This window comes from Callorhinus ursinus, unplaced genomic scaffold (assembly GCF_003265705.2).
Source record: "Callorhinus ursinus isolate GAN/ISIS: 27379988/994484 unplaced genomic scaffold, GSC_fseal_2.0 scaffold20, whole genome shotgun sequence".
NCBI classification, from domain to species: domain Eukaryota; kingdom Metazoa; phylum Chordata; class Mammalia; order Carnivora; family Otariidae; genus Callorhinus; species Callorhinus ursinus.
Genome location: NW_027397082.1, coordinates 81,045 through 97,270, shown reverse-complemented (window position 1 = coordinate 97,270; position 16,226 = coordinate 81,045). Strand labels below are relative to the sequence as shown.

The window sequence follows — 16,226 nt, the reverse complement described above, 5'->3', positions numbered from 1 at the left end:
GACCAGGAGGGCAGTGGCAGCCTCCTCTAGCTTGATGGAGCAGGACTCTGACACGGAGCCATGCTGTTCTTAGAGACCCGTTTATTTCTCGTTCTCAAATAGCATTTTGAGAAGCCAAACACTTCTTCTTTGGTTTGACATCTTGCCCATGTTTGAACAGTTAGTTGGTGTTCCTTATGTTCATTGTTTCTGCTCTATTTCGTCTTCCCGTTGATGCTGGTCCACTCAGTGATGGTAATGGAGGTCACTGGTTGTTTTTTCATCTAAGCTGCACAATTAAGGCTTGTCAGTTGGGCTTTTCATTATGGTCTGTCCTCCCACTTCCCCTTTCTGTTTACTCATCTGCAGAGTTTGGAGAGTCCTGTGCCCAGTCTCAAATTCCACGAGCTCTTTATCTTGCTGCAGCTTGTTGGGGTGAGAGGGAGAGAAGGCGATTAGATCATAGAATGCTGGAGCTGGACTGGAGGGACTTTGCAGCTCATTCTAGAGGCACCTCGCCCCATTTTACAGATGGGGAATTGGAGGCCACCCAGCAGACAGGTTGGGACCTGGGCCTTCTGGTGCCCAGGCCGGTGTCCTCCCTGCTCTCCATGTTGCTTTCCTGGGGGGGGGGGGGGGCCACGGTTCCTGGAGCACCTCTCGCTAGTTTGTGTGAGAAAGCAGGTGGTTCTCTCATTAGCTGGAAAAACCCACGTTCATTTTTACTCCTGCTGCGGGCAAATTCTCCCATGCCTACTTTGGGAAGTCAGGGATAGGAAGTGAGTTAATGATCCTCAGTGGTGTGACTCTGGTGATTGCCCTGCTCGGGAGGGCCTCTGAAACTCCACGCTGCCCTGCGGTGGGTGCTGGCCTTTGGGCGTTAAACCTCCCTTTGGTCTTTCCCAGGAAGCTGGTCTGAGGAAGCCCAGATGCATGTGTTTACAGCCCTCTCTGGGTGATGTTCGCCAGGTTCTGTGGCCAGAAGGAATGTTTCTATCCCTTTCTTTACAGCTCCCTTCGGAGCACTTGGGGAGACAGACCAATTAACAGCAACTACCTAGAAACCTAGGAGGGTGGCAGATATGTTTGGGGCCAGGATTAAGAAGAAAAGTTGTAGATCTGCCCAGATTTTCCTGTTATTTATACTCTCTATTAAGAAAGGTAGGTGTCTATGGAGAAGTCATTTATGGTCTGTGAGCCTCAGTTTCCCTAAATATAAGACGAGCACAACATCTAATTTTCCTCATCCTTAGGGAGGGGGGAAATAAAAATAGCGTGCCGTATGAAAGGGCTTTGAAAGCAAAAATAATAAAATGATGCTACCGTGAACTTGTTGAATTAGTTTTCCTTGCCTAATAGGTGCAGATCTTTTTCTGACCTTAGAAAATCATACTCTGCAAAAAGAGAGGGATTCCAAGCCTGAAGTAAAGCAGTCAGAGCCCGGTAGCCAGGGCTGAGAGGGGCCCTTTGCTTGTTGATGGTCTCTCACTTCCCAGAGGGAAAGCTTGGGAGAGGGCAGGCTCGTCCCCTAGATGTCCTGGGGCCCAGTGGTATGAGTCGCATTACTGATGTCTCCGGTGGGGACACACAGCCGTGGCAGGGACCGAGGAAACAATCTGTTCAGATGCTGTGGGGCCGCCACGGAAGCCTGTGGATATGCAGCTCTGAGGGCCACAGAGGACTTGAAAGGGTCACAACCTTCACGGCCGGCCCCGAGCCCAGGCTGTGGCCACAGCCCTCTCTCACAGGGAGGGAGGCGTGTGGGGGTGTGAGTCTCTGTGTGCGCGTATGTGTGTGTAAGAGTGTACACACGTGAGTCTGTACATATGTGAGTGTATGTGTGCATATGAGTGTGTATGTGAGTGGGTGAGTGTGAGAGTATATGCACATATGTGTGTGAGAGATGGAGTCTATGTGTGAGTGGGTCTGTGTGAGTATGTACACATGTGCACATGTGCCTGTAAGTACACGTGCATGCTCACGACTGAGCGTGTAAGTGTGGGTGTGGGTTTGTGCTTGTGCGAGTGTGGGTTTTTGTGCGTGTGTGTTGGGGTTGGGGAACACAGGCCCTTATGTGAATAAGGGGCAGTTTTGTAGGCCAGTGGTTTCTTTTTAAACTGCAGAGTTGTGTTGTGAATCTCCCTCTGAGTGAGCTGTGACAGGTGCAGGGGACAGATCAGTGCTCCTTAGACCATCTGTGGTAAAGGAACAGATTTCTTTTCCTTTATTTCCTATTCATTATGGATCAATTAAAATATGCTAAAAATGAATTCCTACCAGAATGTTGTAGGAAAGACACAAAATATAAGCCCCAATTTAAAATGTTTCGATGCAACAGACAGATTACTTTGTCAAATTGCTCTAAAGGTTTCTGCCAGTGTCTACATGGGACAAGGGATAGCAAGGCTGGCAGAGAATTCTGGTCTCTGGAGCCTGCTTTGTGTAGCATTAGGCTAGGCGACTGGCCCAAGGGAGGTGACTGCACCAAAGGAGACAAGGAGAGATAAAGGAAGGGGTGTGTGGGTTCTTGCCTGCAGACTAGCCTAGAACCGCTGTAGCCTGTGAAGGCAGAGAGAAATGTGTTGAAGGATTATCAGCAGGTGGCATGGATTTGGGGCCAGGGTGGCAGGCTCAGGTTGCACTTCCGGGGGCCACATTGGCCCCTGCCACCGCCCGTCCCAGCAGAATGGGTGTCCTGGGACCTGAGTCTCCAGTAGCTCATTTCTGAACCAGATGCCATGGTGTGGGCATCTGCTGGGTGGCAACCAATTTTTTGGCCTTGCTGGGTGAGAGCCCTACATTGGGATGTGGGATCGCCTTGTCTGAAAGTAGCTTTGAAATGGGGGTTCGTTAATTATAGTGTGTATGTTTATATAGAAATTATGGTCATTTGATTTCTCTTTCTTTTCTCCCCCAATGGTATCAAGGCACCTCTTGTGCCTTCTGGCCTGGGATGTCCCAGGGGGTTGGAATAAACAAGGCGTAGTGGAAAACTGCTCTGGGGACAGACGGTGGCCTCTGTTCACCTTGTGGGATCAGTGGGAAGACAGGAACTGTGCCTTTGCCTTTAATGCCTTTTCAATCTGTAACGTCTAGTGGACATCTCCTCAAAAGCAACCTCAGCCCTCCCCTCGGTGGTGGTGGTGGTGGTGGCAGCACGCTGGGAGTGGCTGCTTCTCGGTGGTGCTGTGGGAACTGGCAGGGGTGTGGCGGAGCCTGGAGCCCTGACTATGACGGTGACCCCTTGCCCCGCCACCTTTGCCGAGGAGCCGCTAGGAGGTCCAGGTATCAGCTGGTGCCTCCGGCTCGGCATTTTTGCAGCGAAACCGTTGGAAGGAAAGAAGCAGAGCAAAGAGGTCATTTCTGATGGGTGTTACCCCTTACCTGAGTGGGTGTTCCCTTGAGAGCCCCGAGGAACTTTGCAAGGGAGCGCAGGTCTGGGGTCTTGTTGTCACTTGTCTGGGGTTCCAGAGGTCCGGGTGTGCATTTTGGCTCCTTCTCACCCATGCCTTTCTCAGGAGACCACAGCAGAGCGCTGTGTCTTGACGTGTCCTGTCTTTGCTTTGTTCTCAGGGCAGGAAGACCCCAACAGTTTGCGCCATAAATACAACTTCATCGCCGACGTGGTGGAGAAGATCGCTCCTGCCGTGGTTCACATCGAGCTGTTTCGCAAGTAAAGAGGGCCTTCTTGTTTTCCCACGGCCTCTGAAGCTCCCACCAAGACACGCTGCCGTTAGCAAAGCATCGGGGCTGTTTCTGGGGCACTTGGAAATGTCCAAGAGCCACTGAATATGTTCCTATGGGAACATAACATTTCCCCCTTAGGATGCTTTCCCTTTAGACTGTTTGAATGTACGTTCTTGACCCTTCTAGATGATTTAAGAACCTCTAGCTCTGAAGAGAGTCCCTAAGAATATTTTGTAAGCGGAATTTTTTGATGCTTGCAAAAATCGATAGCCTTCCACTGTTTTTGACGTTAAACAGACCCGACGTATAAATTCCTAGATGTGAGCTGCTGTTGCGGAGCCAGTGAATCAGTGTGTCGGAGAGTTGATCTGAAGGTGTTTCTCGGCCTTAACTGGGCTCTCCTCTGGGTTTTAGGCTTCCTTTTTCTAAGAGGGAGGTGCCGGTGGCCAGTGGGTCTGGCTTTATCGTGTCCGAAGATGGACTGATTGTGACAAACGCCCACGTGGTGACCAACAAGCATCGGGTCAAGGTCGAGCTGAAGAACGGTGCCACCTACGAAGCCAAAATCAAGGATGTGGATGAGAAGGCAGACATTGCACTTATCAAAATTGACCACGAGGTAAGTGTGCTCCCTGCCTGAAGACCTGAGCTCCCAGGTGGCAAAGCCTGGGAGAAGTCAGAGGCCCCCGGGCACACTGATTTCCTGGGAACCAGTCAAGCCTGGACCCCAGGAGGTGAGGATTAGGAGATACTGAGGGTGACCCGCAGTGAGGGAAAGCGGGGGGACTCATGAAAGCATCTTTAATAAGAGGACTATAAGATCAGAGTTTTAAAAACAGAAGCTTATGATTTTATAGAAGGAAGCAATAGGTTTATAAAGAAATTAGTAGGGAAGCAGTGAATGTTGAGTCTCCCTTCCATCCCGAGGCAACTCTTGTTCATTTGTGTTCATTTTTGTTCATTTGTGCGTTTCACTGGGTTTGAAAACAAACCAGGTCTCTCAAATTGGGTTTTTGCAGGGTTACTGGATGTGTGTGTGTGTGTGTGTGTGTGTGTGTGTGTGTGTGTGTGTTTTAAGATTTATTTATTATTTGAGAGAGAAGGGGGGCAGACGGAGAGGGAGAGAGAGAGAGAAGCCCAAGCAGACCCCCCCACTGAGCAGAGAGCCAGTTGCCGGGCTTGATCCCACGCCCCTGAGATCATGACCCGAGCTGAAACCAAGAGTTGGATGCTTAACCAACTGAGCCGCTCAGGCGCCCCTCTAGATGGGTTTTAAAACAATGCTCCATTCTTAAAAAAGTTTTGGAAGCCTTGAATTAAAGCAAAGCTAATGGATTTCTTTCTTACAGAACTTCTGAAAACTTTTAATATGCTAATGCGCACAGGAGTCTCCCACAAGAGGGTGTGTACTCCAAATGATAATCATCTGAGCTTAGCACTTTTTTTTTTTTTTTTTTTTGGCAAGAAAAACTGAGACATAGTTCAGTCTGGGAAATGCTGTGCTTGAAAATGGTTTGCTTTCTTTTTTTTTTTTTTTTTAAACATTTTATTTATTTATTTGACACAGAGAGAGGGAGATAGTGAGAGAGAGAGAGCACAAGCGGGGGAGCGGCAGGCAGGCAGAAGGAGAGGGAGAAGCAGGCTCCCTGCTGAGCAAGGAGCCCGATGCGGGACTCGATCCCAGGACCCTGGGATCATGACCTGAGCCGAAGGCAGCCGCTTAACCGACTGAGCCACCCAGGCTGCTTTCTATTTAAATATTCTCCTTGCAGTCATTTTTGCTCTGTTTGATTTGTTTAGTGAAGGCTTCATACCTGAAGTTAAATCCAGTTCTTACTAGACCGTCAGCAATTCCCACTTGTTGGTATATGTTGATTGAGGAGGTTTGGTTTGCAGTGAGATTGCATTTTTGGGTTTCTTCATGCCCTTGTAATTTTCTGGACTTCCTGTGGAAGGAAGACTCCCAGTAGGCTGTTGGTGGAGCAGGAAAAGATCCTAGACTGAGAGCCACGAGGGGTCTTCTGACCCAGCTCTTCGCATACCTTTGCCTGGATGTGGGCTGTGAAGGCAGACCAGTGTAGTATCCCAAAGGCTGCTTTTTGTCTGTCTGCTGTTCCTCAGGACAGAAACAGGCTCCGCGGTTGGTGTAGGAAACTGGCCTTCAGCGAGGTCTTCGTTGGATATTATTTCTATTAGGTAACTGTGGAATTTCTAGCAGCAACTATCTTTGAAAATGTGTTTCTTGGTCACGACATAATCATAATAACTTCTGCTTGATGAGTTCCAGTGCTGATCCAGCCTCTGGCTTCATTCGGAACTTGCACCTAATCAGCAAGATAGCTTATCATCCCCAGTTTATAGAGGATGGAACAGGGGCTCGGAGAGCTTAAGTAACCTGCCTGAAGTCACACAGCTGTGCTGCGGGGAAACTAACCTTCCAAGCCAAGCCAGGCTGCGGACCCCCAAGTACCCAAGGCCATGGCCCTTACTGGAGGGATGGAACCTGGCCTTTTGGTATGATGGGACGGCTGGACCTTAAATAGCCCCCGGGAAGGCTGGTGCTGCCTGTTTAGGAACAGGCTGCTAGAAAGGTGTCCAGGATGTGGTAGTCTCACCGGAAGGAGGCTAGCCAGAATAGCACATCCTGTGGCTGCACGCAGGACTTTTCAGGACCCCCCCCCCCCCCGCCGCCCCGCTAGCCCCTGGAAGGCGGCCAGCAGTGGCAGCAGTGGGGCTCTCTGCAGGCAGGGTGCTGGCCCAGATGCTTCGTGAGCCACTGCCACTGGGTAATTCTGTGTTTGGAATGCGTGGGCACGGAATGTGCCTCTGGCCAGGGGGAGATTCTTTTCAGATTTTGAGCCAAGGTGGAGACTGTATCCTTGTGTCATCCCCGACATGTCCAGGCAGGATGTGAAAGATCTCAACAGACCAGCTTTGCCGTGTTTCTGAGCCGGCCCTAGCTGCCCGCAGGAGTCTAGCCCTGTGCCGGCAGCGCAGTATTTGAGGGCTGTTTCTAGCTCAAGAAAAAGATGCTTAACATTTAAAAGTTGAACTAAATGTGGCTTTTCAAAAAGGAATCGGAAATGAATGGATATTAAATTGCAGACACCCACACAAGAGACTGGTTTCCACTGACTAAACTGCTTTTTTTTGCTGATAGTAGTTGGAAGTGGGGAGAGTGAAACCATCTCTTCTAGCGCTTTCCCTTTTGTTCCCTTCGTTGGCTGATTGATTATTTAGGAGGGGGTGGAGACTGGCTTGGAATGAGGCTCCGTTTGGAAGGAGACTCTCCTCCCAGCAAATCCAAATCCGTCTGAGCACACGAGTTAATAAACTGCAGGCTGTGGATGGGCTGTGAGCTCGCCTTGCGTTGGGTCACTCTCGGGAATAGCAAAGGACAAGAAACCGTCGGGGGAGAACTCAGAGCAGGCAGAACGGAACCAACGAAAATTGAGCCTGAGGATCGAAAATCATTCCAAATGGTGCTTTGCCACGTGAGGCTGTGGCCCAGCCTCCTCGGGCTGTTTTCTAATAACCCAAGGAAATTGATGGGACCGCCTGCCATGTCCACAAAGCTCAGTGGCTAACTTGGTGGCTCCTAGCCTGGGCCCGTTTCCTCCCCACACCATCATGATTTCATTTGGAGGCTCTCCATTACTTTAACAGCTATTGTCCTTCCTGAGTGTGGTATTCTCGACATTTTTTTTAAAGATTCTTTTTTAAATTTATTTGCGAGAGAGAGAGCGCACATGCACTCATGCGAGTGGGGGGGAGGGGCAGAGGGAGAGGGACAGAGAGAGAGAGAGAGAGAGAGAAGCTGACTCCCCTTCTGGACACAGAATCTGACTCGGGGCTCGATCCCAGGCCCCTGAGATGGTAACCTGAGCCAAAATGAAGAGCTGGATGCTTAACCGACTGAGCCACCCAGGCACCCCTCAACACTTTTAAGGAATAGAAATTACCATGGACATCTGTTGTCATGTCCCCTTGTCATCCAGCCCCTGTCTCCTGGGAACAGCATCTAGCATTTCCTTTGGGGGCTACGTCTCCCCCATTGGACAGTCTTGGTGGGACCGGCAGTCACGGTGCCCCACCCTCTGGGGCCAGGGGGTGGACATGGGACCCGTAGATCAAACAGACCCTCCCCTCGGAGGTGCAGCTGGGTGTCACTCTCACCAAAACTGTGTGGGCAATGCCGGTAGAGCCCCTGCTGCTGAGCGCCCCTGGGAGCTGAGTTCCTGTCCTTTCTGACCCGATCTGTCTACTTTTCTTTCCATTCTTGGAACTCCCTTCGCATCTCCAGTGAACCCCCCTTGGCTCGAGATTGCCAGCGACATGTCTGGGCTTGCGACCAAAGAACGCTGTTTTTGCTTCTCACTGCTGAGAAGACACGTGTGCACTGACTTTCCCTGCTGAGTTTTGAGATGGGAGAGCTTTCAGAAGAAGCCTGGTCTGTCCCCCTGCCCCCCGCCCCCCCTCAAGCTGGGGGAGGAAGGTGCCCCCCTGCAGGCCCATCCCCTCCAAGCACAGCCCATTCTGTGCATCTGTCCTAGGATTTGCACCCCTCTTTCCTGGGGCTAGCCGTCGCGGGGGGGGGGGGGGGGCCAGCTGCAGGAAGGAGGGACAGTGCGCATGCAAACATTTTAATAGAAAGCAGCTTTGAGGGCAGACTAGTTCAGCTTCAGTTACAAACTGTTTCCAAATGTGTTCAACATGACACTGGCCGTGTTTGCAGAACATTTAAAAATTTTATCCAAAGGCAGCATTTTTGTCCCATGCAGTTTTTTTCCCTGAGTAGTTCAGAAAGAGTGAGAGAGGGGTAGAGAGGCAGAGAAGGAGAGGGGGTGGCTGTCAAGGGAGAGTTAAAAGGAGAGTGATTTGGTCTCTCTAGGCCGGACTCCAGGGCAGAAATGCAGGGATATATTGAAGAAGATAAGAAAGGAAAGCTACTTTGTTACTACGGGTTTCCAGCTGTGTTGATGAGGCAGCACCGGGCCGAGAGCCGGAGCCTCCCTTGCTGATTCCCGCGTCCAGAGCATGTGCCGTCTACCCTTTACACATTTCCCGCTGTTCTCACTGAGAGAACTTAGCCCCTTTCCCAGGGCCTCGGAGGCCTGGCCTGATGCGGCGCCCCTCCTCCCTGCTTCATTCTCCTCCTTCCGCCCCTCACCCGCTCTGCCTGGCCGCCCCTCCCCTCTTGCCTCCCACAGGCCAGGGCTGCTCTCCGGGGGTCTTGGCCCCGGCTCCCCGGGGTGTCTTCCCCCCCCCCCCACCCCCGCAGCCACTCCAGGGCTGGCCTTCCCATCCTCCAGGTCCCACCCGAAATTCCGCCCTAGACAGCCCTTCCCCAACCCACCACCCAAGGCGGCTCCCCACATCCCAACCCCCGACTGTCACTCTGAGGACAGTCACATTTCACTCTTTACCCGCCCCCCCATCTCCTTAGCATAGTTGACTCTTTTCTTATCTGTTGATTTAAGTTGCCCGGTGCTGCTTGGAGCGTGAGGGACACGCCGGTCTCATGCACTTGTCAGGTGGTCGGCGCGGGACAGCGGTGTCCCAGGACGAGGCCGAGTCCCCTCTGCTCCCGAGGGAGCAAGGTGCACAGCTCCGAGGCGCGGCAGAGCGGGGAGGCCCAGGGCTCACGGGGTTGTCAGATGAGGGCCTGGTGGTGCAGCGGGCGGGCCACCACTCGCCCTCACCTGCACTCCTCAGCCGGGGCTCATCCGATCCCAGGGGCCGTCTGGTTTGGACGGACACCTGGCTTCGCCGGGGCTCCGGGAGCTCTGGGGTCTCGGGTAACTCAGAGCGCGGCCGAGGCAGTGAGGTTTCCTGACGCCAACAACCAGGGAAATGTGTGCAAGCTGCCAGGTGGAGGCCTCTGAGGTGTTTTTCTTCCCTCACTCCCAGGCCTGCATCCACCCCTAGCCACCTTCGGGCCCCTTGCCACCTACAGGCCAGACCTGTTTGAAGTGGCTGAAGAGGAAGACTCCTGGGCGGCTGGGGGGGGGGGGGGGGGGGTGGGTTTACAGGGGTCCTTTTTATTATTGCTTCTTTTTCCGGGGGGGGGGGGGGGGGGGGGGGGGGAAGGGGGGCCTTCTCTGGTTCTGGGAGGCTCGGGCCGGGGGTCCCCGGGGGCGGGGGTTGGGGGGGGGGCCCTGGGCCTTCCAAGCACAGGTCCCCGCGGCTGCTCAGCAGGCTCTATCTTCTCCAGGCCTGTGTCTCAAGATTTGGGGCGCTGCGCAGTGACTCTGCCCTGAGTCCTCAGCGAGCGGGGAGGTCCAGGTGGCCCCCAGGATGGTGGCGAGGGCCGGGGGTGGTGCGGTGCTCGGCGTGACTCATGCCCGCCCGCCGGCCAGCTCTCCTTAGGCAACCTGATGGTCGGAAGGCGCTGACTCAGCCGTGTGAGCTGTCCCAGGGTGAATCAGATAACACGGAGCCTGCGCTGGAATGGCTTCGCATCTTCTGGAGTCTGTCACTCATCCTCGTAAAGCAACTGGGAGCCTGGGCTGTGGATCACACTACCATAGTTACCCTCTTATTTTGTTTCTGTGTTTTTCCATTTTGGATCCTTTTCCCCACTCGCTCGGTCTGTACTGGTCGTTCTGTGGTCTCGCGCTCTCTGTCGCAGGGCTTAGAGGGCTGCCGTTGGATTTGCTGCCGACGCCGTGGCCCCGGTTGATGTTACAAGGCTTCTGTTACCGTATTGATTTTTACCACTTGGAGGGCGTGGGAATCAATATTTCATTAGGGAATGTAAACCCAGGCAGCGAAGTGGAGGCCGGCCCTCATTCCTCTGTGCGGCCTTTGTCCGATGGGGACGTGGCTCCTTCTGTTCTGATTGCAGCTCCTTTTGGAATGTGAAAATGTTTCAGTTCCCCAAACTATCAGAACCGGAGCCCTTGTGTGTTCTCTGGCCCCAGTTCAAGAACTTAGTTGATTGTTAAGGAAATTCTTTGGCTATGTTTTTCTCTTAATATGGTAATGCCTTTTTTCATGTCATGCTCTATCTTCAGGGAATTGGATTAAGACTCTCATTTATGGTTCTGACAAAGCAGTTCCCAGGTTGTTGGGACCGAATTTGTAGGTGCCCCATCCCGAATGTCTCCTGTCTCCTTTAGGGAGGGGGGAGGGGGGACATACAGACAGATACGGCTTCCATTTGACAGTTTAGTGAGTATGTAACACTGTGTGGGAGTCCAGGGTTGGCCAGTTGTGGCTTGCGGGCCGAATCCGGCCCTCCGTCTGTCTTTGTAAATAAAGTTTTATTGCAGCACAGCCATGCCCATGATTTAGAGTCTGTAGCTGCTTTTGCCCTGTATCAGCAGAGTTGCTCATGAGGATGGAAACCACATGGCCCATGAAGCCGAAAGTATTTACTTTTTGGCCTTTTACAGATGAAGTTTGCCAACCCCAGTGTGAGACAATTAACACCTTGTCCTAGAGGAAATGAGTGTGCCAGAGGCCAAGTATGCTCATAAGACCCAGAGTCTAGGTGACCAAAGGGGAGAGCACAGAGAGGCTAGTTTCATTTGCTCTTTCTCTTGGGGTGGGTGTGTGTGTGTTAAGTGTGTGTGTGTGTGTGTGTGTGCGCGCGCACGTGTGCTCAAATTGTGTTTCTTTGCTGCTGCCGTGGCTTCGTTTTTGTTGGATTAAGCAGAGAAGCCTTATGTTTCTCTGCATTATCAGTAGAATTCTGCTGCCGTGGCTTCGTTTTTGTTGGATTAAGCAGAGAAGCCTTATGTTTCTCTGCATTATCAGTAGAATTCCAAGATATTTTGAAAATGATTATCCAATTTCAAATCCGGAAGATCTTTTAAGGTCTGGGTTTTTTCATTTTCTTCAGTTACTCCTTATTCATTCACGGATTCTGTCAGTATTTACTGAGCACCTGTCTCGGCCAAACACAGTGTTAGGTGTTGAGCACGTATCAGAAATGTGCAAGAGCCATGTGGCCCCGTGATGACAGTCTAGGGTGGGAAACAGGAATAGTGGGACAAATACGGTAATAAGTACAGAAAAGGAACAAGCAGAAGCGGCAGAAGGCACTGGGGGCTGGGGAGGCCTCTGTAGATAGCGTAGGCAGGGAAGCTTGTATTTGGGGTGACAGGAAGGACAGGTAGAGAGTACCTAGGGGAAGACTGGAGGCAAGCCTGGAGGACCTGAACCTTGGACCAAGGTGCAAACTTATTTCTCAGTGAGTTTATTAGAGCCCTTCAGAGCCCAAGCCTACGTTTCTGCTTAGCTGGTTTCTCTGCATATTGTCTACATTTCTTATTCGCCTTGTTCTTGGGGATTCCTGGTCATACTCTGGAAAGCTCTGGTTTTTTATGTAGTCAATCTCCTGAGAGTCTGAAGGTGCAAAGGCTTTGTACCGACCTGGTTATCTCTTTTCAGAGCAGTATAGACACAATTTTCCAAAACTGGTTTCCTAAAATCATCGCGACCACCTTCTACGGCGAGGGAGAAATGAGACATTGTGGTGAATTGTGGACTGATTATTTAATACGCATGCTAATTAACAAGTCACTTTTGTTAATTAAGGTGCCAGAATCTGATAATGAGAGTGTGTGACTCGTGATATTTCCCTCTTTGCTTTAGCTGCTGGGCAGCTCATAGAAACCATTGGTTTTGTGGTTAGCATATTCTCTATGACCCCATTTTAGGCCATGAATATATGTTAATTAATGTATTATAATAGGCCCTGTGTCACTGACCATCTCAGATTATTTTTATGTTGAGGAGGTGATACATCATACATCTTAAAAAAATTTTAAGCATAAATTTGGAAGGAGAGATATCTCCTGGGCTTCTCTGCATCTAGCACAGCAGGGGCTCTAAGTGCTAGATGAGTGAGGGGAGTGAGGAGACAGTTCAGTTCAACGGACATTGGGTGGTTGCTGCACATTGTGCCCTTAATTGACCAGAGAGAGACCACCACCCATCCCTTTGGGAAGGACCTTTTAAAATCTGGTTGGTTCATTCTTTCATTTTTCACTTTTGTATTCATCGATTTTTTATTTTTTTTTTATTTTTTATTTTAAAGATTTTGTTTTATTTATTTGACACAGAGAGAGACACAGTGAGAGCAGGAACACAAGCAGAGGGAGAGAGAGAGGGAGAAGCAGGCTTCCCGCCGAGCAGGGAGCCCGATGCGGGGCTCGATCCCAGGACCCTGGGATCATGACCTGAGCCGAAGGCCGACGCTTAACGACTGAGCCACCCAGGCGCCCCTTGAGTTTTTTAAATCAATATTTATTGGCCAAAAATTCTTGGAGCAGCATCTGTGAAGTTGAAGTCAGTGGATAAAAGTGGAGGGATCAAAGGGGCTGGCATATGCGAAAACCAGAGTTATGCTTGATGGAGATAATGATTTGCCTCTTCTGGGTGCCACAGAATATGTCCAGTCACTGGCCGCTGGGCTCCCGTATAGAAATGTTGACATTTTGTGGTTTAAACAACAAGAGTAAGGGATTTTTCAAAATGCCCATGTTTCTTGACCCAGCTTGAAGGAGACTAAATATTATGGTGGGGTTTGTAAACAGGGAGGAGGAAGGGGGCTGTGTTTGCTCTCTTTCCGCTTGTGCACGATCGTACTCTGTTCTTCCTACTCTCTCCCCCTGACTCCCCCACTTCTCCTGTTTCCCCCACCTGAGCCCTCCCCCACTGCCATCGGTGGGACAGCCTAGAGGCTGATGCCTCGGCCACCTAGTTTGCTTTTCCATGGGAAGCATGCGAGTTCTAGGGCTCTGCTTCTTGCTGGGTATGGGGGATGTGCTATTTTCTCCATCACATATTTTTAAAATAAAATGAAAGGTTAGCATAACTGTTTCCAGAAAGCACGTTGAATCACTCAGTTGAGTCCCAGCCAGCTGCTGCAACATTAGACCCTGAAGCAAGCTTCAGCCGACACCCAGGACCAGCCTGAAAGCCCCAGCCCCTTGAAAACGAGCGTGCTTGGCGGCTGGCGGAGGCCGTGGCTCCTGCGGATTCGGCAACAGAAAATATTTTTGTAACAGGAGTACTTTATACTTTCCAAGGAAGAAAAAGAAGTAGTTCATTTGCCTCATTAGGCTAAAAAAAAATTTTTTTTCCCCTTAAGCTTTATTGGTTTGTTTTATTGCCCTTCTCTGCAAGCTTCAGGGAAGGAGAGAGCACTGGAGTGGGCACTCAAGGCCTATTAGGTCAAAACCAGTGTGGCCGGAAGCTGCAAGACTGACGGGCCATTGTTGTTAGAGCTTCTCTAGCCGACTCCTGGCTGAGCCAGCATCTGGAGAATTCCAGGAGTCCCCTCTCCGCTTGTGGCTCGAGCTTGTGGGCTCATCTGACCCCGTTGGGGGGTTGTATGAAAAGAGATTTATTAAGGACTGTGGTGCCTGTTTTGATCTCACCAAATTTAACCATCGTCTGCTAATAGGTTTTTTGGAAATCAGCCAGGTCTTTTGGAAAGGACCCTAATTGTCAGAGCTGGGATGACCTTGGACATCACCAGCCTCAAACAACCTTATTTTAGAAGTGGTAAAACCGGGACTCAGAGAAGTCAATCAGATGGCCCGAGGTCACGGAGTGAGTTACTGCAGGACCGGGTCCAAGCCCAGCTGTCTGCTGCCTGGGACGTGGTGCTCTGGGGATCTGCAGAGGCTGAGGTGGCACGTACGTGTCCGCCTGTGTGCATGCGTGGCGTGTGCGTGTGCATATGGTGTGTGTGTGATTTTGTCTGAGTCTTCACTTGTGCCCCACCCTTGGCTGCTGCTGGAGAAGAACCCCAGAGCAAGCCATCACCCAGAGCCCTGACCCAGCACACACCCAGATTTTCTTCCTGCGGGGCTCCGGGGCTTGCGATTCACCTTCAGCTCGAGTCCAGGCCCCATGCAGAGTCCTCGAAGCAGGTGGTGCTGCACGGGCCTGCCTTCATGCCCCAGCCCCGGCTTGTCTGAGGCTAATTCAGGCTCCCGGCATTGGAGAAACAGCGAGGCCCAGGCCCTCACCCCGAGGACTCGTGAACGCTGCCTCCTCTGGCTGGTTTCGGTGCTGGGTGTCCTTTGACTCCCCAGCTGTCCTGTTGTGTGTCATCCCAGCTGCCCTCACCTGCCCACAATGTGCTCTGCACATTTGGGCAGCGGGCGGGGTAGGCTGGAGAGAAGAACACCTGGATTGGAGGCACGGGGAAGACTCTAGTCCTGGTACTGCCACCACCAAGCTGGGGGAACATGGGCTGCAGAACAGGCAGGGTGATCTGTCCCACCGAGCGGCTGGCTGTAAAGGCCAAGGGAATGACAGAGCAGGAGGCACGCAGGGCATGCATCCAGGGGTGGGTTTGGCCAGGCTCTGCTTGGATCACTTGTGTTGTGCGCTGACCAACGCAGATATTTAGTGACCATTACTTTATTTTTTAAGATTTATTTATTTTAGACAGAGATTGAGGGAGAGGGAGAGAGGGTCCTAAGCAGACTCTGCACTGAGCATAGAGCCTGACGTGGGGCTTGATTCTACGACCCTGAGATCATGATTTGAGCTGAAACCAAGCATGGGACAGCCAACCGATTGTGCCACCAGGCGCCCCTCGTGACCATTACTGTTTTTAGAAGCAGGTTTCTCCTCTTGCTCCCATCTCCACTCCCCAAAAACCCGCGTGAAGGAGCATATACTTATTAGAGCCCTTCCCAAACCTAGTTAGGTATTAGGATTGCTGCTCTAAAATGAACCATTTCCCTCAAAGCCTTGGCGGATGCTAATGGCCACCTCTCCAAGCCTACCCCCACAGCTTCCACAGCAGACTCAGCCTTCTTCCTGCTGGTACGGTCCTGGTCCGTCCCCCCGTGACCCACCTCCTTCCTAACACAGGCAAGTCCTGGGGTGCCTAAGGCAGTCGTGGGGGCCATGTTCCCCTTGCCTAAGACTGGTTGAGGATAACCTTATGACTAATGGCTGGCCGATGACCCAGGAGTAAGAAGGTGCGAGGCCCCAAATTCTTTGCTCTTCGAAAGAGACACACAGGGGAGAAAAGATCCTTTTACTTCCACTGGGCATAGTCGTGTCTTTACCTAACACCTGGAATGGAGGTGGCTTAAGTTGATTGTACAGAAGGAAAGATGTCCATGAGTCTTTGGAGTGATTAGCCCTGGCGCATACCCTGCCCTTGAACAGCTGGACATTTACTCCATTTTGAGTTGGGGCTCCTGATACTTGCAGCTGGCGAACACCCTCACTGATACACCCCAGTCATTTTTAGTGTTGATCTATTGTTAGCCCTTATGGAACATTCCGGACTGAGCTGACCATGGCAATGGAGACTGGGACTTTGTCTCTCTTCACCACCATGTGACTCCAACACATCAGACAGTAGGCCTGGGAGGCACAGATCGATTCATTGATCTGTGTTCTCTGTGCCTGGCCCGTCGGAGACGCTCAGTGAATGCTTGTTGAGAAAGTTCTCTTTCATGTTGGTGGTGTTTCATGGGAGCAGTGCTGCTGGGCCTGCTGGTTGTTTGTTTGTTGTAATTAAATGAATGGGAGAGCCTTCTTTAATCATGCTATGCACCAACCTCTTCCAAGTTTTT

The 16,226-nt window shown here is 51.4% G+C and overlaps 1 protein-coding gene across 2 annotated transcripts in view; it reads left to right on the top strand.

The window, feature by feature from the left end:
• Positions 1-16,226, top strand: part of HTRA1 (HtrA serine peptidase 1) — a 52,788-nt gene that overhangs the window by 22,774 nt on the left and 13,788 nt on the right. For both annotated transcript variants that reach the window (XM_073904063.1, XM_025880290.2), the window contains exons 2-3: positions 3,553-3,652; positions 4,081-4,285. In XM_073904063.1, the coding sequence (XP_073760164.1) occupies positions 3,553-3,652; positions 4,081-4,285 (305 nt within the window). The remainder of the gene's footprint in view (positions 1-3,552; positions 3,653-4,080; positions 4,286-16,226) is intronic.